The sequence below is a fragment of the Haliotis rubra genome, unplaced genomic scaffold, assembly GCF_003918875.1.
Source record: "Haliotis rubra isolate DU_JTF1 unplaced genomic scaffold, ASM391887v1 Scf8, whole genome shotgun sequence".
In the NCBI taxonomy this organism is placed as follows: domain Eukaryota; kingdom Metazoa; phylum Mollusca; class Gastropoda; order Lepetellida; family Haliotidae; genus Haliotis; species Haliotis rubra.
The window spans coordinates 5,125,141-5,152,539 of NW_025767523.1; the positions used below are offsets into that span (position 1 = coordinate 5,125,141).

Here is a 27,399-nt window from a genome sequence, read left to right on the forward strand (position 1 = left end):
TCATCAGCCAGAGAGTATGATTGTAGGACAGCCAAGAGAACACAGGGCCAACGGATGCAATGTTGATGTGCAGTGTGTATACACCGTGGCTGCAGTTGAGTGCAGTTGCCGTGGGTAACAGCATGTCTGAATCTAGTTGGATAGTCTGTTGGCACAACATGCCGATGACAACCAGGAAATGACTACGCTGGTGTTCATTTCTCAGAAACAACATGTCCCTGTTTGGCATTGATAAACATGTTTCAGTGGATCAAGATGATCAACACACAAACTAAATGTTTTCAACATGTTACAGGGAGATAACAGGTTTTTGTTTTAAACATATTTTATTCATTCAAAAAAAAGGATTGGGCACAAGTTATCCAACTTAGAAAAGCCCTCTCCAGATAATTACACAATTCATCTTACAACAAAGTACACAAGTGACAGACAGGCTAGGATATGTACAACAGATGTTAACTGAGAAAGCGTTTTGTTTGAGAGATATAGATATGTACATATTTGAAAACAGGTTGTTACTGTTGTATAAAATATGTATCTGAACCCCACATTTTCTCATCAGCATCTTGTGAAGTATAACACATGCTTTTTCTGTTCCTTAATGGAACTAGGAAATGGTGAAATGTTTGACAGATTCTGACTGAATAGCGTATTACTGCCTGTTTTATCATTTGTATTTCAGTTTACTCCTAAAAACTGTATAATGGAATAAACATACATGTATTTCAAGCTGAAAAGGCCAGTTTAAAGAAACACCATAGAAAAACTAATGACAGTTCAATGTGAGGAATGTGGAGTGTTGAGTAAAAAACTCTTTTAGCAGACACACCAAAGATAGAGTCAGACAATATACCAATATGTGAGTCGCGGCAGTATGTTTACAATGATAGCGTCAGACAATATACCAATATGTGGAGTAGCGCCACGGCAGTATGTTTACAATGATAGTATCAGACAATATACCAATATGTGGAGTAGAGCCACGGCAGTATGTTTACAATGATAGCCCAGACAATATACCAATATGTGGAGTAGCGCCACGGCAGTATGTTTACAAAGATAGAGTCAGACAATATACCAATATGTGGAGTAGCGCCACGGCAGTATGTTTACAAAGATAGAGTCAGACAATATACCAATATGTGGAGTAGTGCCACGGCAGTATGTTTACAATGATAGCCCAGACAATATACCAATACGTGGAGTAGCGCCACGGCAGTATGTTTACAAAGATAGAGTCAGACAATATACCAATACGTGGAGTAGAGCCACGGCAGTATGTTTACAAAGATAGAGTCAGACAATATACCAATACGTGTAGTAGCGCCACGGCAGTATGTTTACAAAGATAGAGTCAGACAATATACCAATACATGGAGTAGCGCCACGGCAGTATGTTTACAATGATAGCGTCAGACAATATACCAATATGTGGAGTAGCGCCACGGCAGTATGTTTACAATGATAGCATCAGACAATATACCAATACATGGAGTAGCGCCACGGCAGTATGTTTACAATGATAGCGTCAGACAATATACCAATATGTGGAATAGTGCCACAGCAGTATGTTTACACTGCTGTCTTGGCTAAAACAAATCTCAACTTTATGACAAAACTTACCAATAGCTATTCTTAGTTCTGTTTGATTGGCATTTTAGAAGTTGATGAATAATAAGAAAGGTATGATACTTAATGGATAACAACTTCTTTATAATATTATGATATACCGTTTCAGCATAGATTCTTATACTGTTGTCAAGGAAGAGCTATTCCTAGTGCTGTTTTAAACCTATTGTAATGTTAGGTTACAACACAAATCGCACCAGAGACAGTGAACTTTTTGTGCGACAAAGATAAAACATACTGGGGGTTTTGCTCTGACATAAGCTATTCACATAATTCCTGAGATTGAAATCCATGTATGCATTTAAATATTTCAAATGTGATGATTGGTATATAGAAGGGGCAAAAAGAAAAATAGAAAGAAAAATAGAAAGATAAGTTTCACAGAAAGTTTCTTCTCTCACTCGGTCAGCATGAAACATGATACTTTCAAGTCATGTTTACCAAATGCCGAATTGCTGTTACTACAATATTCAGTGTATGTGTGAAAATGCATGTGCATGGGTGCACATTTGATTCCTAATGCAGTTTATCATAGTTGAATGTAAAGTAACCTGTATGTTTATCTACTGGAGAAAGGAATGCTGTTGTCCACCTGTGGTAATCTGGACCACACAAACCAATGGGTGATTGTATCAGCACACTTGGGCAGTGGGTTAGCATAAAGGGTTAAAGTGTTAGCTTGTCATGCTGAAGACCCAGTTCCAACTCATGGGTACAATATGTAAAGCTCATTTTCTGGTGAATATGGTTTCACATCCTTTTCAGGAATAATTAAGAAATATCATGATGGGGATATCAGAAATGGCTTCACAGAATGTTCCAGTGTATGGAATCAAACCCAGGTCTTCATTGTGATGAGTGACAACTTTAACTACTAGGCTACCCCACTGCCCCTCTGTTACAGTAAAACCATCTAGAGTTACTTGATACAGTAAGTTACCAGTGGTGACAGAGGACTCCCTTTGGTCCTGCCTAGTCTGTCTCACAGTCCCTGAACCATATTAATTTCCCTACTGCCAAACCCTCTCTGCAGTGCTAAAGCTCTAAATAAAGCAAGTCTAGATTTTCTCAGGTTCTGAATCTCTGGTCTCCCTTGGGCTCCTATTCAATATAAATGGGCTTGTTTGTTACTATCAAAATTATATATATTCAGAGACTAAGCCTTAGTCTAGGTCCTGCCCTACAGTCCTTTGTAATCGATCTATGTTTGGCTCTCTTATCTCCATCACTGATGTAAGTGGGAGCACAGTAGAGGGCTATGAAGAAATGGATGCAGTCAATTTGCAGTTATGTTCCAATAATGAACTCCAATTATGGGAAGCTAACAAGATTGTTAGCTGGTAAAACTGTTGATGGGAAGAATTATTTATGAATCTAATAATTGTATTTCCTCTCACAGAAATATGTTTGAGCATGGAAAAAAGATCCTGAATAATAGATGCTGTTCACAACTTGGGCCATGTGTACTACAATAATCTAGTCTTACAAATCTCCACAAATATGTGCTACAGTATACAGCTAGAGGAATTGGTTGTGCATTTAGACAATTAGAGGACCCTTGATGGTGAATTATCACATCTTTTTTCTCTCTGTCAACTGTAGTTGTATTCATCATTACTCATTAAAGAACCTAACTATCTGATTGGCCAGTTGTTCGCTTGTAAAACACAGTATATCACCTTGTCTGTCTGTATAAGTGTCCTGTGTTTGTTCACTATGTGACTCGGGGTGTATAAGTCCATGTAGCACGTACACTCCTGTACTCCTAATGCTGACAAAGAGCTGCCATCCATTTTCTCTTTCTATTACTGTAATCGAATATATTTTCACGGGGTGCAATTTTTGCGGAAAGTTCACAAAAGGCCTGTTAGCACAGTTGTTTTTTCGTGCATTTCAAACACCTGAGTGATGGTATCCATCACAACGTTTTCACAACCGATAGTCATGCAATGATCAAAACTACATTGTGTTAAGGAATAACCGGTAGGCGAACATCTGGAGTTCTTGACATTGTTTGATCACGTAGTTTGTAAACATGGACCGGGAATAATTGCTTTGATGTTGTTATCTGAGAGAATAAACAAATTACATGTTGTTCCTACTTGAGTATTTGTCATGACTTCACCATGAATATTTCGCTTGGTATGATTATTGGCGCACAATCTTTTTGCGCTAAAAGCGTGAAAATTAATCCCACGCGAAAATAACTATGATTACAGTACATATAGAATACATGTTTATCAGTTCCATCCATTGAATATCTACTGCCTCTATGGTCTCCATCTACCTCAAGAGCGAGAGGTCAGTGGTTACATCACGGCCTTACTATACATTAAATGATGGTATTTGTTGTTACCCTGCCTGACACTTGCGTGAGTGAGTGATTTTAGTTTTATACTGCTTTTAGCAATATTCCAGCAATATTACAGAAGAGGACACCAGAAATGGGTTTCACACAGTGTACCAATGAGGGGAATCGAACCCAAGTCTTTGGCATGACGAGTGAACACTTTAACCACTAGGCTATCCCACCGCCCTACCTCCTGCTACGTCATCATATGAGCGAAATATTCTCAAGCATGACGTTAAACCCAATTTCACCTCACCTACCTCCTGCTACTTGGCATTAAAGGGATAAAAGAAGGATTTGTCAGATCAGTATCCTTTGTAAACTGGGCATGGTATGTCACTGGGCAAATTGGGAATGAGATGTTCAACCCCATTTCTTTGACCTTCACCTTGAAAAGTCTCGTTTAATACTGGCTGAGCTGCACGTAAACCTGAATAACGTTTTCAGCAATCTGCCTGAATCTTCAGCCATGTTAAACCTCGACCAGACCTGTATAAATGTCACAAGAAGCGATAAAGGTTGATTTGAGTTTTCCACAAACAATAAAGCCAAGCACTGAATGGTTGTAAATCTGCAATGAAAGCATGAAAACACCATAAACCCACGATGACTCAAGCCATGAGACTGGTGGGACAGCATCAACACCCCATCATGAATCATCCACCCACTTACATTTTTAGCCGAATCTTTCAGTTCACCTGGAAAAATTTGGCTCGTCCAATAAATCTACGATAAACCACTGTAAACTGTCAGTATCTAAAAGCGAGTGAGTGTTTGTTTAGAATGTGAGAGTTTTGTAGTTCAGCTGTGAGCTGTGTGATAAAGACCCAATACTTGCTGGCATGTGTCTACACAGTGGTGATAACAAGATGAGGGGCATGCCCCTTCTTTCAGCTGCTGATATTAGGGCTTCATGGAGCCCAGGTGGCTTAGATCAGACCCTCCCGTTACACCCCTACTGTTAACAGCTGTAGACAAATACAAGGATTGATACTGATACTAGAATGAATATGTAATACTGTGTTTTATTACCCACGTGGTCAAGGTATGGGTAGTTCCATACTAATCTCGTACATCACACGAGTGTCGTATCGCGTTGACCTGTGTCTTAACGACTTGATCTGAGATTCTAACGATTTGATTGGATAACCGATGACCTCTCAATTAGGTCACGTTGTGATGGAACTACTTGTTCATTCATAACACACACGTGAATTCATTCATTCTACAACTTATATGCATTGTGGGAATGTAAACATTGCGAACGTTGCCGTATCGCTGTTTAATTGAAAGTTGAACTGAGACATTATATCTGTCGAAAAACATAAATGTAATATTTCCACCAGTGATGTTAGCCAAGTAACGCAAATGCAAACCAAGAAATGGGGTGCTACGGAGTAGTTTACTATAGGAGGCTGTACGAGGCGATGACAACTGACATGCATCGTGTCGTCGGTTACCAAGGGAGCAGACGAGAATGGCAATACAGTGTGAAGTCATGCAAAAGTGAACTACAGAACAAAATTCTTCCGCAACCTCTTATGAAACCGGTTTCAGTTTGAAACCATAACAATAACAAAAATACGCTGTTTTGTCAATTTAATGCATGTAAGACGTGGGTCATAAATAAAGTACCACACTCGGTCTCATTACATACGGAACTTCGTGACCTTCCTATGGTTTCTGACCTCGTTTTCGCTTGGTCAGATACCATAGGAAGGACACTGAAGTTTCGTATAATTCGTATGTAATGAGACCTTATGTAGTATTCTCTATGGACTGCTCTACAAACACCTGCACAAACACAATGTATATGACCAAGACCTGTGACTGTTGGAATGTGGACCAAACAAACATGTGACTTATATCATGAGTGAGCGAGTGAGTGGTTTTATGCCGCTTTTAGCACTATTTCAGCAATATCATGGCGGGGGACACCAGAAATGGGCTTCACACATTGTACCCAGGTGGGGAATCAAGAGGGTGTTCAACATGAAGAGCGGAGGCTTTAACCATAAGCCTGCCCAACCGCCCCAACATATAGTATGAGCAATGTCAACGTGGCCAGGTTATAATGACATCCAAGGTGTTTACTGGATAGGAATTATGTCATCCTTTACAAATACTAATTGAAAATGGACACAACGAATTAAATCCATTTGCATATTTTCTCTACAATAATTGGCACTTTCAATTAATATAGTCATGGATGAAGTAACCATTCATCGTCATAGTAACTGTCTCACCTGAACTTCATACATTAAACTTTTTTCAGGTACTGGGCAATTAATCTTTGTGACCCAACTGATAGTGTTTTTGTGTCCGATAGGAGAATGAAACCTAGACACAGAGTCGGAGCATCATGTTGACTTCTTTGAATGCAGTATGCCCACCATGGGTTGAACACAGCATGAACTTCTTTCCAAATTGGGATCCATATCCTACTCAGGTACACATTATGCACAAGTACTGACTGACTGACTGAGTTTGGTTTTACGCCACTTTTAGCAATATTCCAGCAACATCACGGCGGGGGACACCAGAAATGGGCTTCACACATTGTACCCATGTGGGGATTCGAACCTGGGTTTTCAACGTGACGAGCCAACGCTTTAACCACTAGGGTACCCCACCGCCCTATGCACAAGTAAGCATTGAATGTTAGACCACAGCTTTGCATAGGATGACAGTTGCCAGTCGTGAAGATTATTGATGTTCAGCTCTTTGATAAGGTGTGGAAATAAGCTGAATTGTTGTACGGCCATGCTCTTCTGTCAGACAAATACTAGCTCTGTACTTCAACTTCCCAAGATTATGGGTTTTATGGGTGATATAGACCAAATGGATGAAAGAGTGAGTTCACCTTTTTTTCAACTTTGACACCCACAAGCATGTGAATTGATATTACAAACCAAGAACCATACTCTGGGAGAATCTTGGATTTGAACCCACGATATGCAGACATTGCAGAACTAAGGAATTCACCTCTGCACAGCAACTGCACAAAGATACAAGTTATCAAGGGCATCATTATAAGTGACAGCTGACATACAGTGAGGTCCTACTCTTAATATACATATGATGGACCCAAATGGGACCTGGGTCTCGGGTTAGTTGTGGTTCCCAGCAACCTATGCTCCTTATATCGACTGCCAGATTGTCTGGTCCAGATTTCATTAGTGACAGGCCACCGTCATACTGCTAGAGTGCTTACATACAGCTATAGCTTAGAGCAGCTATATACAACACACATATACTAATCTCCTGCACACAGCAAAATCTGCACATCACAGCAGTGCTGAAATAAGAACATGCTGCTCAAGGAGGCATCAGTATGGCAAAGTAAAGACCCCTTATTTCCCAGACTTCAAAGTTGGCGCCAATGTCCATCATATAAATGGCAGATTCATGAGGCTTCTTACATACCATAAATGATTCATTTGGTAAACAGCATCCGTGGGTATATTGATGATGATAATTGGTTAGCTGTCAGGTTTCCTTGTAAATAATATTCCTATCGCATTGTAATTTCAAGAACTAATTACTACTTAGCCATTTCTACATCACCAGGGCCATGTTACATTAATAACCATAGAATGGTTTACCTACAGTCATTAGATAACACATATTTATGTATGTATGGCCTTCCAGTAATAGAAGCTGCTGGGTCTGTCCTTTGCTATATAGTGTCGACAGGTGCTCTTTTGGTTTGTACTCACATGAGTGTTTGTGTAACACTACTCATCACTATTCAAGAGTTGTTGGGTACTAGGTCTAAGCCAGGAACTCCCACTGGGGTATTAACAATAGAAACCCATGAATGTTGTCACGAAATAACAATTGCAAGGAAATATTCAACTTTATATCAAATGAGTGAGTGAGTTTTACGCCGCACTCAGCAATATTCCAGCTATATGGCGGCGGTCTGTAAATAATCAAGTCTGGACCAGACCATCCAGTGATCAACAACATGAGAATCGATCTGCGCAATTGGGAACCGATGACATGTGTCAACCAAGTCAGCGTGCCTGACCACCCGATACCATTAGTTGCCACTTATGACAAGCTTAATTTTTCTCGATAATAATACCGTCACAGATAAAGTAACCATGCATCATCACATCATTATCATCAGAACATCATGCTACAAGTTTTTTTGAGAGGCTAGGCAGTTACTTTTTGTGATCTCACTGTATTAGTATAGCCCACTTAACCTGAGAGAAGGGATACTGGTTGTTGCTGTAGGAAACCTGGAGGCTGAAGGAGCGTGTTCACTTCTTAATGACTGATGATCACATCTGTGGATCTCACTCAACATGGACATACAAGGTCGGTGTTCGACACTGGTATAGAACACAGGCTTATCTTTACATTGGAATCTTAACTGCTTCATCTTGATAGGTGTAATGACTTAGGTATCATGATCTTGGTGGTTGTTCTGCAAAAAGTTTGCTTTTGCCAAGGGAAGTTACGGAAGTGTCTGTGCCCAAATGAAGTGAGGAAATGCTGCAGAAACAGCTCTTCTGGTCACATACCAACAAGTGATCAATAGTGGGTTGTATTTATAGCTGGTCTAATGAGCTACCTTACCTACTGCTGCCACAATGAGAACCTAGACAAGTGCACAACATCCATTATTCCCCAGTCCATCACTCTTCTTATATATAAGGCAAAGCTAATAATAGGTTATTGAGTGTGCCAAAACTCTGTTATATATGTCACAGAAAGGTGCTGAGTGTAACAGAATGGGTGTAACAGAATGCGTGAATGCTGATTAGCATAATTCCAGCTATATCGCAGTGGCTTACTTATATATGAGAAGAACTATCCACACATACTGTTGTGGGGCGGTGGGGTAGCCTAGTGGTTAAAGCCTTCCCTCGTCATGCCAAAGACCTGGGTTCGATACCCTACATGGGCACAATGTGTGAAGCCCATTTCTGGTATCCCCCGCTGTGATATTGCTGGAATATTGCTAAAAGCGGTGTAAAAACAAACTCACTCACTCACTACATTACTGTTGCAAGTCTTCACTGTGGTCACTCATTCAAGTTGTGTTAAAATTTAATGCTATTTGACACTTTTAGTTACATATGCTCTGTTCCACAAAGCTATATTGTGACTTATAGCTGTAAAAATTGCTGATGAGTCGTTAAGCAATATTAACCAACTTATTAGCATTATGTTTGCATCAAAATTCCCACCAGTGACCTGTACTGGGAATCAAACAAAGGTTGCTTATGAAGCAGCCAAAGCTTTGCCTATTGGACTTAACAGAGGATGTTAAAATTGAGTAAATCATTTTACGTATCCTTGTCAGGATGGTAATCCCTGAAAGTGACTCATGTTACTACAGCTTGCATCATCCTGCCCCATCATCACAGAAACAGTCAGGCTACGGAATTCCTGTGTTACACACCTGAGACTCAGAGTAGTTCCTGATCAGGTGTGTATTGGGTTCTCAATCTTCCCCAAACATCTGCACACCTGTCGTGAGGTTTCCGGGCATCTGTTCCCTGGCAGCAATTAGCCAAGAACATATCCCAGCATAGGGCCTGATGTCTCAAGATTCCACTTACATCCAGCTCAAGGTATGATACCTCAAGATTCCATCTATATCCAGCACAGGGTATGATACCTCAAGATTCCATCTACATCCAGCACAGGGTATGATACCTCAAGATTCCAGTTACATCAAGCTCAAGGTATGATACCTCAAGATTCCACTTACATCCAGCACAGGGTATGATACCTCAAGATTCCAGTTACATCCAGCTCAAGGTATGATACCTCAAGATTCCACTTACATCCAGCTCAAGGTATGATACCTCAAGATTCCAGTTACATCCAGCTCAAGGTATGATACCTCAAGATTCCATCTACATCCAGCACAGGGTATGATACCTCAAGATTCCATCTACATCCAGCACAGGGTATGATACCTCAAGATTCCACCTACACCCAACTCAAGGTATGATACCTCAAGATTCCATCTATATCCAGCACAGGGTATGATACCTCAAGATTCCACCTACACCCAACTCAAGGTATGATACCCTCAAGATTCCATTCCACCTACACCCAACTCAAGGTATGATACCCTCAAGATTCCACCTACATCCAAGCACAGGGTATGATACCTCAAGATTCCATCTATATCCAGCACAGGGTATGATACCTCAAGATTCCACTTACACCCAACTCAAGGTATGATACCTCAAGATTCCATCTATATCCAGCACAGGGTATGATACCTCAAGATTCCACTCTACACCCAACTCAAGGTATGATACCTCAAGATTCCACCTACACCCAACTCAAGGTATGATACCTCAAGATTCCACCTACACCCAACTCAAGGTATGATACCTCAAGATTCCACCTACATCCAGCACAGGGTATGATACCTCAAGATTCCACCTACATCCAGCTCAGGTATGATACCTCAAGATTCCACCTACACCCAACTCAAGGTATGATACCTCAAGATTCCACCTACACCCAACTCAAGGTATGATACCTCAAGATTCCACCTTCACCCAACTCAAGGTATGATACCTCAAGATTCCACCTTCACCCAACTCAAGGTATGATACCTCAAGATTCCACCTACACCCAACTCAAGGTATGATACCTCAAGATTCCACCTACACCCAACTCAAGGTATGATACCTCAAGATTCCACCTACACCCAACTCAAGGTATGATACCTCAAGATTCCATCTATATCCAGCACAGGGTATGATACCTCAAGATTCCACCTACACCCAACTCAAGGTATGATACCTCAAGATTCCACCTACACCCAACTCAAGGTATGATACCTCAAGATTCCACCTCCAACTCAAGGTATATACCTCAAGAACTACACCCAACTCAAGGTATGATACCTCAAGATTCCACCTTTCACCACCCAACTCAAGGTATGATACCTCAAGATTCCACCTACACCCAACTCAAGGTATGATACCTCAAGATTCCACCTACACCCAACTCAAGGTATGATACCTCAAGATTCCACCTACACCCAACTCAAGGTATGATACCTCAAGATTCCACCTACACCCAACTCAAGGTATGATACCTCAAGATTCCACCTACACCCAACTCAAGGTATGATACCTCAAGATTCCACCTACACCCAACTCAAGGTATGATACCTCAAGATTCCACCTACACCCAACTCAAGGTATGATACCTCAAGATTCCACCTACACCCAACTCAAGGTATGATACCTCAAGATTCCACCTACACCCAACTCAAGGTATGATACCTCAAGATTCCACCTACACCCAACTCAAGGTATGATATACCTCAAGATTCCCCTACACACCCAACTCAAGGTATGATACCTCAAGATTCCACAAGATTCTACACCCAACTCAAGGTATGATACCTCAAGATTCCACTCTACACCCAACTCAAGGTATGATACCTCAAGATTCCCACCTACACCCAACTCAAGGTATGATACCTCAAGATTCCACCTACACCCAACTCAAGGTACCTGATTCCACCTACACCCAACTCAAGGTATGATACCTCAAGATTCCACCTACACTACACCCAACTCAAGGTATGATACCTCAAGATTCCACCTACACCCAACTCAAGGTATGTATGATACCTCAAGATTCCACCTACACCCAACTCACCCAAGAACTACACCCAACTCAAGGTATGATACCTCAAGATTCCACCTACACCCAACTCAAGGTATGATACCTCAAGATTCCATCTACACCCAACTCAAGGGTATGATACCTCAAGATTCCACCTACACCCAACTCAAGGTATGATACCTCAAGATACACCCAACTCAAGGTATGAACCTCAAGATTCCACCTACACCCAACTCAAGGTATGATACCTCAAGATTCCACCTACACCCAACTCAAGGTATGATATCAAGATTCCACTTACACCCCTCAGGTATGAGATTCCACCTACACCCAACTCAAGGTATGATGCCTCAAGATTCCACCTACACCCAACTCAAGGTATGATACCTCAAGATACACCCACCTGATACCTCAAGATTCCACCTACACCCAACTCAAGGTATGATACCTCAAGATTCCACCTACACCCAGCACCTCAAGGTATGATACCTCAAGATTCCACCTACACCCACAAGGTATGACCCATTCCACCAAGGTGATGATACCCTCAAGATTCCACCTACACCCAACTCAAGGTATGATACCTCAAAGATTCCATCTATATCCAGCACAGGGTATGATCTCAACATTCCACCTTCACCCAACTCAAGGTATGATGCCTCAAGATTCCACCTTCACCCAACTCAAGGTGTGATATACCTCAAGATTCCACCACACCCAACTCAAGGTATGATACCTCAAGATTCCACCTACACCCAACTCAAGGTATGATACCTCAAGATTCCATCTATATCCAGCACAGGGTATGATACCTCAAGATTCCACCTATATCCAGCTCAGGGTATGATACCTCAAGATTCCACCTACACCCAACTCAAGGTATGATACCTCAAGATTCCACCTACACCCAACTCAAGGTATGATACCTCAAGATTCCACCTTCAAGATCAACTATGTGCTGGTATCAGCACTGGAATTATAGATAACGAAGCCGTCATCCACACAGATTGCTCGTCATTAATTTCCAGTTCTGATTCAGTGAAAACAAAATAATGTACAGTGAAAGCCTGATGGTCAGAACTCCAGAATCACGAAAAATCAGATTCAAATGTTTACCACCTTGCCGAAACCCATGAGCATTCATATAATGGAGACAACCCTAGAAACATAATCACAGTGAACCGGGATTCAAACCTCAGTACCTAAGGGATTCAAAACTACACCTGTGGTGCTTTAGATTACTGGGTCACCCATGTATTAATCTAGAACATGACATTAAACTTCATTTCACCTAATCTTGTTCTTCTAAAACCTTACAGCAGGCCCATCACCTCCATTTGAAATTCAAGAAATAAAAAACTCCCACAGTTGGGCAAAAAGGGGAGTAATTAGATGCCGTTTGATCACACTTTCGTTTGATCATGAGTCATTTTTTCAGTTCTGCTTTGATGACCTCTGCCTTTCATCCTCCATCTGAACATATATGTGCAATAACAAAGATCCCCTGACAATCACACCAGGGAAACATTTAACATGTCCGCCATGTTTTTGAGAACGTGTCAACGCAAAAAATTGTGTAATTTCAAGAAGTATGTGAAAAGATAAAAAACCTCTTCTAAATTTACACAACTTCAAATGTTTACATTCGGTGATATGAAACATTTCAAGCAACCTCATTCGTAAAAAAATCAGACACAATTACTTGAAAAATATCCCCAAAGCTTACATAAACATAGACCTTCTACTGCAGTGACCCGCAGTGGGGAAGAAACAGAGGCATCAGTGTAAAGAAATGTCCTTTCAGATTGATAATATATCTCAAGGCAGGTCGGCTGGGCGACAGGGTTGGAGCCAGCAAGAGACTCAATCTGCATCTTCCAGAAAATGCACACTCTAATTGGCCTCAACCTTATCACAAACAGGTCCAATATCTCTGTTTGACACACTGTTTACCAACTATAACTGGTTAATTAATGACGACAACATTCCAGCTGATGTACTTTTGGCAAGAAAGTGGTGTTGTGCACAAGTTGGTGAAAAATCTGGCAGTGATGCTGTCTGCAGAAAGGCATAATCTTGCCATATCATCTTGAGAAGAAATGAAGATGGAGTAGAGAAAACGGCAACATTAAAGTATCAGATATTCTTATTTTAATGGTCACTGCAATTGCTGAAGCATTTTGTTAAATATAAGAGTTTGGATAGTTCTGTCATGAGATGTGTTAGTTTGCTATGTCTCAGCAGTATCCAAGGTATATGGTTGTGGTCTGTAAATAATGTTGTCTTGACCAGACAATCCAGTGATCAGTATTGTCAGCAATGATAGTTGCCATTGGGGTATGGTGTTGATTAACCACCTGATGCCAACCAACCAATCATCTCAGACGACAGACAAGTTCATTGTTCAAATTTGATCACAGGCTTGTATATGTAGTAAATTTTTGTCTGTATGAAGAAATGTTCCATTAAAAATGACAAAACACTGATTGTAGCTTAGTGGTTGAACAACTCACTCACTCAAAACAATCACTAATGCGCCAGACACATGTGCATGCGGGTTAGACATTGATCATCAGTAACCCAGTCTTCATCGTAGGAGGTGACTAAGGGGACACACACACACACACGACACGTAGACATGCTTATGCTGTTCATCACTGGATTGTCTGGTTCACACTAGATTACACATTGCACACACACACACACACACACACACACACACACACACACACACATCCTTAGACAGACAACCTGTAACATACAAGCTGAGACCTACAAACCTGTCCATCATTGTTACCAGCTGACAACTATATACACACAAACATGACATGTTCTCTATACACATCCTGGCCAAATGTTACAGCAACATAGGAGCCGTGTTTGTGTGCTTCACCATAGTGTGTCCATACCATGCCACTCCTCAGCAGGTGGGGATCACCTCGCTGTAATGTCAGGTCAAATAATTGCTTTTCTCTTGAGACTGGGAGGTTGGGGTATATCATCCTTTGAACTCTATGATGTTAGAATAACTTTTCATACATTTTATGATAATAATTTTCCACCCATCTATAATACAGTGATTCTTAACAAAAGGTAAGCTTGTTTCAATGGTGTCATTCTGATCAGTGAATAAGCTGAGCAGTCTTTCAGTTGACTGCCTGTCAACTTGATGTCGGAGCAAAGTCAGATATGCAGTTCTTAAAGTTTTACTAATGTAGAAACAAATCTGAGCATAGGTAAGTATGGTACTTACAAACCTAGAGACTTAATCAGGTTGATCTGGGATTTGAGTGAGTGAGTGAGTGAGTGAGTGAGTGAGTGAGTATGGTTTTACGCTTCTTTTATCAATATTCTAGAATATCATGGCGGGGACACCAGAAATCAGCTTCACACATCGAACCCGGGTCTTTGGTGTGACGAGTGAACGCTTTAACCACTAGGCTACCCCACCACCCCTTTGGGATTTGAGCCCCCAATCAGAGCTATCTGGCATACCAAAGACAGGCTCTATAATTTTAATGTGTACAGTTGCAAACCTAGAAGCTTCATGAGATCCACAATAAAAGCTATCTGGCATATCAAAGAAAGTCGCTGAAATTTGTTGTGTAGAGTTGCAAACCTAGAAACATAATCTGGTTGAATCTCCGAATTGAGCCCAAAATAAGAGCTGTCTGGCATACCGAAGAAAGTCTATACAAATTCCTTGTGTAGAGTTGCAAACTTCATCAGATTGAATCTGAGATTGGAGCCCACAATAAGACCTATCTGCCATACAACTGTAATGCAAGTCTACACAACAAATTACAGTGCCTTTGACAACTGAGCCACTCGTGACACCCAGTGGGATACAGCACATCCTTAAATGATTTTTAATTTGCTTATCAAACTGGCAACACAAGCATGCAATAAACAATGGCCAAAGCACGCCCGAGACTCCACCCCACTCCCACATCCTGCCACCCCCATGTCTTATGTTCACAAAGGAGATCTCTTCATTGAGGCCGGGTGTGTACACATGACCGGTTATCTGTAGTACGGTGATTTACTGACAGAGATCAGAGTTGTACCTTTCTGCTGGAATGTGTAGGGTGAGAGGGATATACTCCATTGTCATTTCTATCACTGTTTATATGCTGGGGCTTTGAAGATGGTCACTTAGGTTTGACATCATTTAGATATGGTTGTGTGCTTCATATTTTGGTTATCAGGGGTCAGATTACACAGATTAATTAAGTTTAATTAAAGCATACTGGGTTATTTCTTATTATGTTCACCCAATGTTGGAACTGTGCATTCATGATTGTGTATGTGGAAGAAGACTGGTGCACAGCGTTAGGAAAGTGTTTAAAAGTCATGGTTTGAAGTGATCATGATGGACAGGTGCTTAAATAGACCAACAGCTAGTCTCCGGAATGAACATATTTTACAGAAAATAAAAGTTTTAAAATCAAAATTATAAATATCATGAAAAGGAGTCCAGACACTTTCTTCAACTGCGATAAATATAGACATGCCACACATTCTAGACATGCATGGGCTGCATTGGGTATATTGTTTCAGGGTCAGTATGACAGACTAGTGCTTAAATGAATACTTGGATAATTAGATATGTCATGTGGTAGTGGTGTTTGTGTGGTGATGGTGTTGTAGTTGGTGATGTTGGTGTAGGTGTTGTTGGGGCTGATACTTGTGTAGTCGGTGCAGTTGGTATCTGTGTTGGTGTTGGTGGTGACAGTAATGCTAATAGCAGTAACGGTGGCAGAGCTCGGATGTTAATAACAGGAGGTACTGGTGTGGGTGATAGAGTTGGTGTTGGTGCTGGTGTTGGTGTTGGTGTTTGATGGTGATGTGTTGGTGTGTAGTCGGTGCAGTTGGTATCTGTGTTGGTGTTGGTGGTGACAGTAATGGTAATAGCTGGTGTTGGTGTTGGGTGGCAGAGCTGGTGCTGATGTTAATAACAGTGAGGTATCTGGTGCTGGTGTGGGTGATAGTGTTGGTGGTGTTGGTGTTGGTGTTGGTGTTGGTGTTGGTGTGGTGTTGGTGCTGTAGTTGGTGATGTTGGTGTAGGTGGTTGGCGCTGATACTTGTGTAGTCGGTGTAGTTGGTATCTGTGTTGGTGTTGGTGGTGACAGTAATGCTAATAGCAGTAACGGTGGCAGAGCTCGGATGTTAATAACAGGAGGTACTGGTGTGGGTGATAGAGTTGGTGTTGGTGTTGGTGCTGGTGCTGGTGCTGGTGTTGGTGTTGGTGTTGGTGGCTGATACTTGTGTAGTCGGTGTAGTTGGTATCTGTGTTGGTGTTGGTGGTGACAGTAATGCTAATAGCAGTAACGGTGGCAGAGCTCGGATGTTAATAACAGGAGGTACTGGTGTGGGTGATAGAGTTGGTGTTGGTGTTGGTGTTGGTGTTGGTGCTGGTGCTGGTGTTGCAGTTGGTACAGTTGGTGTTGGCACCATGATTAGGGTTCATAGTTGTGAAAATGTTGTTACAGATGCAGGTTTAGAGATGTCATCATAGTGTCGCCCTATGGTAGACACAGTTTGAAGATGACAGAGTGCAGAATGAATATTAAAGAAGGAAATATGGATGAATATGATATATTCATTTAAATAGATATGAAGCAACAATTTCACAATATTAATGTAACAGTCAAAAACTCTTTTCCTTGATTCAATCTAGCCTGAAATAGGCAGCAATGTTGCAGTACAAAACCCTGAAATAATTTCCTCAAACTGCACGAAACGTCAAGAACATCATACAGATACTAATACCAACATAATGATCAAACCCCCCAAAACACATCAATCCAAATCATGGACTTGTTTATGGGGAGCTTCATCCCAGTGATGTTGCAGTCTGGCAGGGACGTAAACACTGGTGTGTGATGCAGGCTGTAATTAACAGGAAGACGGAGAGGGAATGTTAGGACAACATGACTGAGACGGACCTTGAATCAATATGGATACATCATGTAGGCAATCCCATCAAGTTTACCATTGTCAGCCTTCGGGGAAACAGTACTGGTGTACTTGCAGCCACAGCAACACTTGACATCGCTGACCGGAAAACTCTATATTGTCAGTGTACATGATCGATCATTTGGAATACGTGATTTTGAATCTAGATGAATGGATTCTTAAAGGCAGACTTGCTGTAGGCATCAGAAGTGTTAGTGAGTGAGTTCAGTTTTACGCCGCTTTTAACCATATTCCAGCTATATCACGGCGGGGGACACCAGAAATCGGGTTCACACATTGTACCCATGTGGGGAATTGAACCCGGGTCTTCGGCGTGACAAGCAAACGCTTTAACCACTAGGCTACCCCACCGCCCATCAGGAGTGTTAAGTAGAATTCATCCTCTACAGAATTTCATGAAAATAAAAAAAATATATACTTGAATTACTTTCAGACTGTCGACCAATGTTTCATAGACCTGCTTAAGAAAGAGGTCTCTGAAAACTTGTCTAAGGACTACTCATTAATACAAGCAGTAGAGGAATTTGGGGAAGGGTAATAGAGATATATGACTTTATTGGAGGGACATGAAGAATAATATTGATTTGGGGGAAAGGTCTGTATAAAATTATTAGTAATATTTTTTGCACCATTACCTTTTACAAGAAAAGCATTTTACTGCTTGCATGCTAATAAGATTTTACTACTTAAAGGTTTAGAGCCATGAAAACCCGGAAGCATCTAAAAACAAGGGGACAAACTTTTCGATATGGTCATACACTTCTGTACGGTAGTTTATGAAATCTCACCCACATCCATCCTGTAATATACAGCAGGTCCCATGTCATACATTATTCATGATAAAGAAGCTTGCCAATAAACCTCTCAGTCCGGATACAAATATGTTTCTTTTACATTAATCAGACAATGAAAGGCTTGTGGGCCGAATACCTCCAACTGTAAACCCAGTGGAATCCAAAGTCACTGAAGTAGGGCTGAACAAATATTATGCCAGCAATAACAAACCTGACAAGAAATGTCTTTGTATATACCTAGTCCATCACTTGACTGATTCGTACAGGAGTGAGTGAGTGAGTGAGTGAGTGAGTATGAGTTTTACAAGTATGGTTTTACGCCGCTTTTAGCAATATTCTAGCAATATCACTGCAGGGGAAACCAGAAATGGGCTTCACACATTGTACCCATGTGGGGAATCGAACCTAGATCTTCGGATTCTTACAGTAAAACAGAAGGGCATGATACAAGGGTTCGGTACAAGGGGCTGTGTTTGTCTACTCAACATACAAAAGATATTGGAGAGAATGTGGGTTGTGCTGGCATTGATTTTCCAACTCTAGTGTAATGTCAGCAGCTTAACTGTAATACACAATCTTAAAGAAACATGGACGGCAACTAAACTGACATTGTTTGTGCACAACCTTTATCAATATGGTGTAGGACATCTTTACATGTGTCTTTGTCAAAGTAAGATAACTTTCATGCTCGTAATCTTCAATTAACAACATGTCTGAATATGGACTACAGAGTTGATTTGAATGCACATTCAAAATGGGTGCACATGAGTTTTATGAATGCTAACTTGTTTGATTTAATAATATATTATAACAGAGTGTGATGGACGGATGGATAGGCTGGATGGATAGGTGGGCTGGATAGGTGGGTGGATGGATAGATGGATAGGATGGATGGATGGATGGGTGGATGGATGGATGGATGGATAGATGGATGGATAGGTGGGTGGATGGATGGATGGATATGGATGGATGGATAGGTGGGGATGGATGGATGGATGGATAGATGGATGAATGAATGGATGATAGGGTGGATGGATGGACGGATGGATAGGTGTGTGGATGGATGGATGGATGGATAGGATGGATGGATGGATGGATAGATAGGTGGATGGATGGATGGATGGATAGGTGGGTGGGTGGGTGTATGGATGGATAGGTGGGTGGATGGATGGATAAAGGTGGAAGTGATGCGGTTAGTAAATGTTCACCACTTTGGTCAAAATGCCACAAAGTGCCCACAAAACAAGAATCTTAATCACTGCAAGTTCTGGAATCAAACCCTAAAATACAGCACACACAGGCACCAGTAAGGGACATAACTCTGTACAGCAAATCACGTGCCTCACATGACTGTGCCAACTGCGGAAACTTTCTACTACAGAGAAGCACACTTAATTTTGTAGCATGCTCCGACTCCTGTATCAGGTGAATCATACTGGCGAACGCTGCTGCCTCTACACAACAAAAGGAGTTGATATCCAAAACCCAGCTTCTGAGAAAGTCCCATGAGGTCCTATTCAACACATTCTGACTTGATGAAAGAAGTATTTAAAAGAAACTATGTCTAGAACTCGTGTTACACAGGAGCAGCTCAACAAATCACATGTTTACTTCTCTGTGTAAAACAAGTTTATTCTCATGTGTGAGAGAATGTTTGTGATGCTAAAGCACCAAGACAAACAGTATTGATGTCCCCATTTCTTTTGACTGATCAGGCCGCCATCAGACGTGAAACAGAAACCTTAAGATTCCCTTCTTATCTAAATACAAATATTTCACAAACAGATTATCTGCAACATGAACCATGTCTACATAGCAGTCTCTGATGGGTCAGACTTGCTGTCACATTTCAAAACATGAAAACAAATAAAAACACCATTATTTCAACATGGCCAAATATATATTATGTAACTTGAGCTGTCATTTGTCCAAACTTTGAAGGTATCCAAACTTTGAAGGCAACAGCTATCCATGGTAAAGATGGATGTTGTGGAATATATTCAACAGTAAAATATATCTATGACAGTTACAGTGTAGCTAAGGTAAGAGTGAGTGAGTGAGTTTAGTTTAAGCTGTTTTTAGCAATATTCCAGCAATATCATGGTGGGGAACACCAGAAATGGCTTCACACATTGTACCCATGTGGAGAATTGAACCCGGGTCTTCAGCATGACGAGCGAACGCTTTAATTACTACCCCACCGCCCAAGCGAAGGTAAGACACATAATTTGCTAAAGACATAACAGACATTCATGGTAACAACTACAGTGCAGCTGCAGCAGAAGATAAATAAACTGGAAGACATTTCCTGGGTAACACCTACAATGTAGCTTTGGCAGGAGATAATTGCTGTGGAAGAAATTTCCATGGCAACAGACATTCAAAATAACAGTTGCAGTGTAGCTACGGCAGAGGATGAATGAAGTGGAAGACATTTCCATGGTAACAGCTACAGGGTAGTCATGGCAGGAGATGAATGAAGTGGAACATGTTTCCATGGTAACAGACATCCATGGTAACAGCTATAGTGTAGCTAGGGAAGGAGGTGAATTGAGTGGAAGACAGCTCCTGGTAACAGACATCCATGGTAACAGCTACAATGTAGGTACAGCAGGGGATGAATGAAGTGGAACATGTTTCCATGGTAACAGACATCCATGGTAAAGGCTACAGTGTAGCTAGGGAAGTGGAAGACAGCCGGGAGGGTAACAGACATCCTCCTGGCTGCTTCCTCCCACTGCTGCTGCATATATCACTGTCTCCTCCAGGGAAAGTCTGTTTCCTGGTGTTTTTACTTGCAGAGGATGTGCGCTCATTTATTTCCGTGTTTACAACAAAACACCCAGGCCTGCTGTAAGTCATCTCAGTGCTGGAGAGTACTTTTATGTGGAGGTCAGAAATGGCAACTCTTCTAAAAAGTCGAATCTGAAGATTTTCATGACATGCGATCATGTCTATTTACATGTACACCGCAGTCGTGCTGTCTGTGACAAGGCTTACATCTTAAGCTGGGAGAGTTTAAAACATTGCTGATGATTCATCACAAGTTTCCAATCTGAGGAAATCTATGCCATCGTTCAGTATTTGTGATGAAGCATACAATCATTTGAAAGCCATCTCAATCATACTAAAGTAACAAACATTTCAAGAGTCTTACACACATATCCCTTTTCTGACATAAATTCAGTTTCTTGTCAATAAAGTAAAAGTAAACTTAAAAGTATACACTATCACCAGCTATGTCCATAGCCACCGATATAGGGCTCTGTTTGAAACAGCAATGGTATCACTATGACTGTCATAACTCCCATAGTATAACACTGATTTACATCAGTCGTAGTGCTACAATCACTTTGTGACATGGGTTTTTGTTTGTTTGTTGTTTAATGCGACATTCAGCAATATTCCAGCTATATGGTGGCATCTGTAAATAATCAAGTCTGGATCAGACAATCCAGTGATCAACATCATAAGCATCTACGCAACTGGGATACAATGATATGTCAACAAGTCAGTATGCCTGACCACCCAATTCTGTTAGTTGCCTCATGATATTAGTCACTGGATTGTCTGGTCCAGATTTGAATTAAACTGTGTATCATGATTCAATAAACTATGTGAACATACGCATAGGAAACTGGCAGATATTATTAACAGCCTTTGTGTTGTCCCGACCACTTCCTGTATATACCATGTGTTTAATGAACAACGCTTATAACAAACTAAACAAACTTAGTGGTTCAGCTGAGTTTGTTACAACTGTACTGGCAAACAAGGATAAGTTGGACCAGCACAGAGAACGCGTTTATGAGAAGTAGGCAGTTCACGGCAATGAGCAAACCAATTTGGTTTGTGAGAGGTAGAGCAGATGTAGGCTAGTGCACATGCATTGCATGACAATGACTGACTGACTGAGTTTGGTTTTACGCCACTTTTAGCAATATTCCAGCAATATCACGGCGGGGACACCAGAAATGGGCTTCACTCATTGTACCCATGTGGGGATTCGAACCCGGGTCTTCGGCGTGACGAGCCAACGCTTTAACCACTAGACTACCCCACCGCCCACATGACAATGAAATTGATTCTGTGTGTAGCTGCACGCCCTTGCTCATAAGACTCTCATGTCGGTGTAGCAAGTCACACTACACTTGATCGCGGACAACCTGGGGCCCCTTTCGCTAACAATGGCAAGCACCAGTGGGCGGCACTCATGCATGCTAATATGGGTCAATTGCTAGGTCGGTGCTCAACTTATCCTTGTTTGCCAGTAGTTTACTGTACTGATCACATGGTGAACAATGTATCAAGATACAGATTTCTGTGTCCAAGGAGACCACCCCAGTAACTGCAAGTGAAGGAGGACTTACCATTGTCGTAGCAGATGTTGCCCAGGGCCCGACACCCCTGGATGGCCAGTTGTACATCATTGCTGTTCAGCAGCTGCAACAGGGGCGGCACAAACCCCTTCTCCACCAGCGGGCCCCTCAGTGACTCTGCAATACAGGATAGTGTCATAGGTGGACACTCATAAAAAACAACTAAACATAATTTTGACAGTTGTACTAACAAACATATTGCATACACACTAGTGGTGTTCCGATTAATTGAAATAATCGAAGATTGGTCGAAGTGACCAAACGACCAAGCAATCGATCACATTTTCTCATAATCGGACACAAACGATTTTGGAACTGCTGTTTTAGTCTTTGAAACACTTGACGATGGAACATAACTTCGAAGTTGTCAGGGCCTGAACACTTGTTTAATTCTTAGAAAACTCACTTCACTAACTGAAAAGTCATGACTGAATATTTCTTGAAGACCCCAGAAGGTTTCTGTTCATGATACATCAACATCACTTTAAAGTAGCAAGGTGCATCATGTTATACATATCTGCAATAACAACCTGGATAGGAAAATCTGAAAATTGATGCTAACCAATTTTTATCGATGATTGTTTGTTGGTAATGAAGCAATCGTCAATTATGAGATTTCAACCAATTCCCAACACTAGTGCACACTGAAAACCACAGCATTGGACTGTTTAACACTTGTAATGTTTAAATACTGGGTGCTAAGGCTATTGCAAAATCCACACTCAACAAACAATTACATTAGTGAATATGTGAGTGAGTTCACACTGATAGTCACACTGGCAGTATTTCAGCCATTTCGTGACTGTAGAAAAATGTCTGGTAAACACTAATGTTGCTTGAAGGACTGACTGACTGACTGACTGAGTTTGGTTTTAAGCCGCTTTTAGCAATATTCCAGCAGCATCACGGTGGGGGGCACCAGAAATGGGCTTCACACATTGTACCCATGTGGGGATTCGAACTCGGGTCTTCGGCATGGCGAGCCAATGCTTTAACCACTAGGCTACCCCACCGCCCCGTTGCTTGAAGGACAAGGTCCAGGGTGACATGTTACAAAACCTCAGCACTTTTATTGTCATAAGTCTAAGTTAAAGTACATTTGTTATGTTTACCATGCTGCTAAGATCGCCTTGTACAGTGGTACCCAGATTGGGATATCACAGAATCACCACTGTAGCTAAGGTAACCATACCAAACTCTCCAATTACCAACACAACAAAGTTGTTTCCCTCACTTATTAACCTGAAATAAAAGTTCAATTCAGTTTCCACATTCACAAATCAGCTTCAAACAAGCCCTCAATATGTTTAATGTAAAAAAAACACTTTCAGCTGGAAAAGATGTGGAAGAGGTAATAAAGCTGGAAGCTGTTTCCAGTTGTATCACAGATGACTTCTGTCAAAGTAAGATGTCGGTGAAAAGAAATATTGGTATATGACATCCGCCTCAATCAAGGAACTTCCATTTTTTAAAAGCAAAAGAAAGTGAAATTTGGCTTTTTTTAAGACCGAAGGAGCTAATTTTGAAATAAATGGTGAACCAAGCCTCGTTAATCCGGACCGGTTCGCGTTTCTCAGTAAATTCGTCCGGATTCGCGAGAATGAATCGGACTACTGAATCAAGACCCAAGTTGCTTCCCCTAAAATTACAAAAGCGACCGCGAATCTGGATAAAACAAATAAGCATTTAATGTAAAGCAATTCATCACATCAATAATTTTACCGAGTGACATCCATGTTGATCCGGCGTGTCTGATCGCGTCCTGCCTCAGCACAGGTGAGGTAATGTCTAACAAAGCGATCTATTGTAGTATGCCTTGAATGTCCGAATTATTCCTGCATCCATCGGTTGAATATGAGGCGTGGTATTTGGTCACATTTAGCAAAGTTAGCGAAGCACACTTCGACTTGCAGCATTGTCGTAAAAGCAAAATCACTTTTAGTCCGCGTGGACGGATCTGTCTGTCAAAGTACATTAACCAATCACAAAACAGCTCACTTGTCATCCCGCGCCTTTGTATTGTGGTGTCAATCAAAGCGCCAAATGTACAGTATCTTCAGTGGGAGCTTTTATGTCTAATTAAAACACCTACCCAGTTGGCCAGTTATTTAAGTAAACATCGCCGGGCGGTGTTGTTGCGGTTCGTGAACACGACTTACAGCGTCCGGACTGTGAAGCAATTTACTGTTTATTTTACTGATTGGTGACAGCTACTTACCATCCGGTTCGAGCGAATTTCCGGATTATCGAGGCAAATTATATAGGCATAGATTGGTAACAAGCTGAAATCGCCGGGGCGAGACATCCGGATTATCGAGTCGGACTAGCGGGGGCTTCACTGTATTATCAAGCTACTATGGATGATAATATGCTGCGAGAAATCGTTCAATGTCAAATTAAATATCATATCATTGTCACTGATGATTTGTCTGGGGAACACACAGAGCAATCATAAAATATTTTTGAGTGTGCCAGAGGACGTGTAAAATATTTGTGGGTAAAACAATCCATTTCTGGTGAAGTTAGCTTCTGTGGATCCATAAACCAATAAATATTCAAATGGCTGTACTTAAAACTGCATTTGAAAGTGTCAGTTTGACTGTGTTGCTAACCTGTTTTAGCTAGCTCTGCTACCAGTTGGGCACACTTGGATGTGAAGCTGGATTCTGAGGCGTTTATGAGCAGCTTGTGGACATCCTCCAGAATCCCCGAGTTCAGGAGAGGCTGCGACAGGTCATCCTCACTATCATCTGGAAGCAATATTTCCATATTTAGTTCCTTGTTGATAAGAATGAAACCAAACACTGATCTACTAATCAAACATTTAAACTCTGGAATTAAAAAAATCTATTAATTTGTTCAATTATCCTTCAACACATAGGAACCCAAATAAGTGCATCAATTCTGATTCTGGAGAAGGCAAGGTTTGCCAACTAATACAGATCTGCAAAGGATTTTCTTACATGAACATGCCTATAACACATGAACAAATATCTGTATGTTCAAAACTTTTAAAGTTAAACACTTTACAAAGTAAAAAATAGAAGTTTTGCTTTTCTTCACTATTAAAGGCTTGCACATCACATATGTCACATAGTATAAGCAACACAATGTATTGGTTTGGTTGCAGTTAGAAGGTCTGCCCTGAAGTTCATCAGCTTACAATCATATCATACACACACTGTAACCAGCAACACAATGTATTGGTTTGGTTGCAGTCAGAAGGTCTGCCCTGAAGTTCATCAGCTTACAATCACATCATACAGACAATGTAACCAGCAACACAATGTATTGGTTTGGTTGCAGTCAGAAGGTCTGCCCTGAAGTTCATCAGCTTACAATCATATCATACAGACAATGTAACCAGCAACACAATGTATTGGTTTGGTTGCAGTCAGAAGGTCTGCCCTGAAGTTCATCAGCTTACAATCACATCATACAGACAATGTAACCAGCAACACAATGTATTGGTTTGGTTGCAGTCAGAAGGTCTGCCCTGAAGTTCATCAGCTTACAATCACATCATACAGACAATGTAACCAGCAACACAATGTATTGATTTTGTTGCAGTCAGAAGGTCTGCCCTGAAGTTCATCAGCTTACAATCATATCATACACACACTGTAACCAGCAACACAATGTATTGGTTTGGTTGCAGTCAGAAGGTCTGCCCTGAAGTTCATCAGCTTACAATCATATAATACACACGACACTGTAACCAGCAACACAATGTATTGGTTTGGTTGCAGTCAGAAGGTCTGCCCTGAAGTTCATCAGCTTACAATCATATCATACACACACTGTAACCAGCAACACAATGTATTGGTTTGGTTGCAGTCAGAAGGTCTGCCCTGAAGTTCATCAGCTTACAATCATATCATACACATACTGTAACCAGCAACACAATGTATTGGTTTGGTTGCAGTCAGAAGGTCTGCCCTGAAGTTCATCAGCTTACAATCACATCATACACACACTGTAACCAGCAACACAATGTATTGGTTTGGTTGCAGTTAGAAGGTCTGCCCTGAAGTTCATCAGCTTACAATCATATCATACAGACAATGTAACCAGCAACACAATGTATTGGTTTGGTTGCAGTCAGAAGGTCTGCCCTGAAGTTCATCAGCTTACAATCATATCATACAGACACTGTAACCAGCAACACAATGTATTGGTTTGGTTGCAGTCAGAAGGTCTGCCCTGAAGTTCATCAGCTTACAATCACATCATACAGACACTGTAACCAGCAACACAATGTATTGGTTTGGTTGCAGTCAGAAGGTCTGCCCTGAAGTTCATCAGCTTACAATCATATCATACACACACTGTAACCAGCAACACAATGTATTGGTTTGGTTGCAGTCAGAAGGTCTGCCCTGAAGTTCATCAGCTTACAATCATATCATACACACACTGTAACCAGCAGCACAATATATTGGTTTTGGTTGCAGTCAGAAGGTCTGCCCTGAAGTTCATCAGCTTACAATCACATCATACAGACACTGTAACCAGCAACACAATGTATCGGTTTGGTTGCAGTCAGAAGGTCTGCCCTGAAGTTCATCAGCTTACAATCACATCATACAGACAATGTAACCAGCAACACAATGTATCGGTTTGGTTGCAGTCAGAAGGTCTGCCC

The 27,399-nt window shown here is 41.2% G+C and overlaps 1 protein-coding gene across 2 annotated transcripts in view; it reads right to left on the reverse strand.

Moving 5' to 3' along the window:
- LOC124261420 (rap1 GTPase-GDP dissociation stimulator 1-like) overlaps nucleotides 1-27,399 on the reverse strand; it is an 89,076-nt gene that overhangs the window by 47,064 nt on the left and 14,613 nt on the right. For both annotated transcript variants that reach the window (XM_046695738.1, XM_046695737.1), the window contains exons 3-4: nucleotides 25,367-25,504; nucleotides 22,746-22,871 (exon numbers count right to left, since the gene is read on the reverse strand). In XM_046695738.1, coding sequence (XP_046551694.1) covers nucleotides 22,746-22,871; nucleotides 25,367-25,504 — 264 coding nt within the window. The remainder of the gene's footprint in view (nucleotides 1-22,745; nucleotides 22,872-25,366; nucleotides 25,505-27,399) is intronic.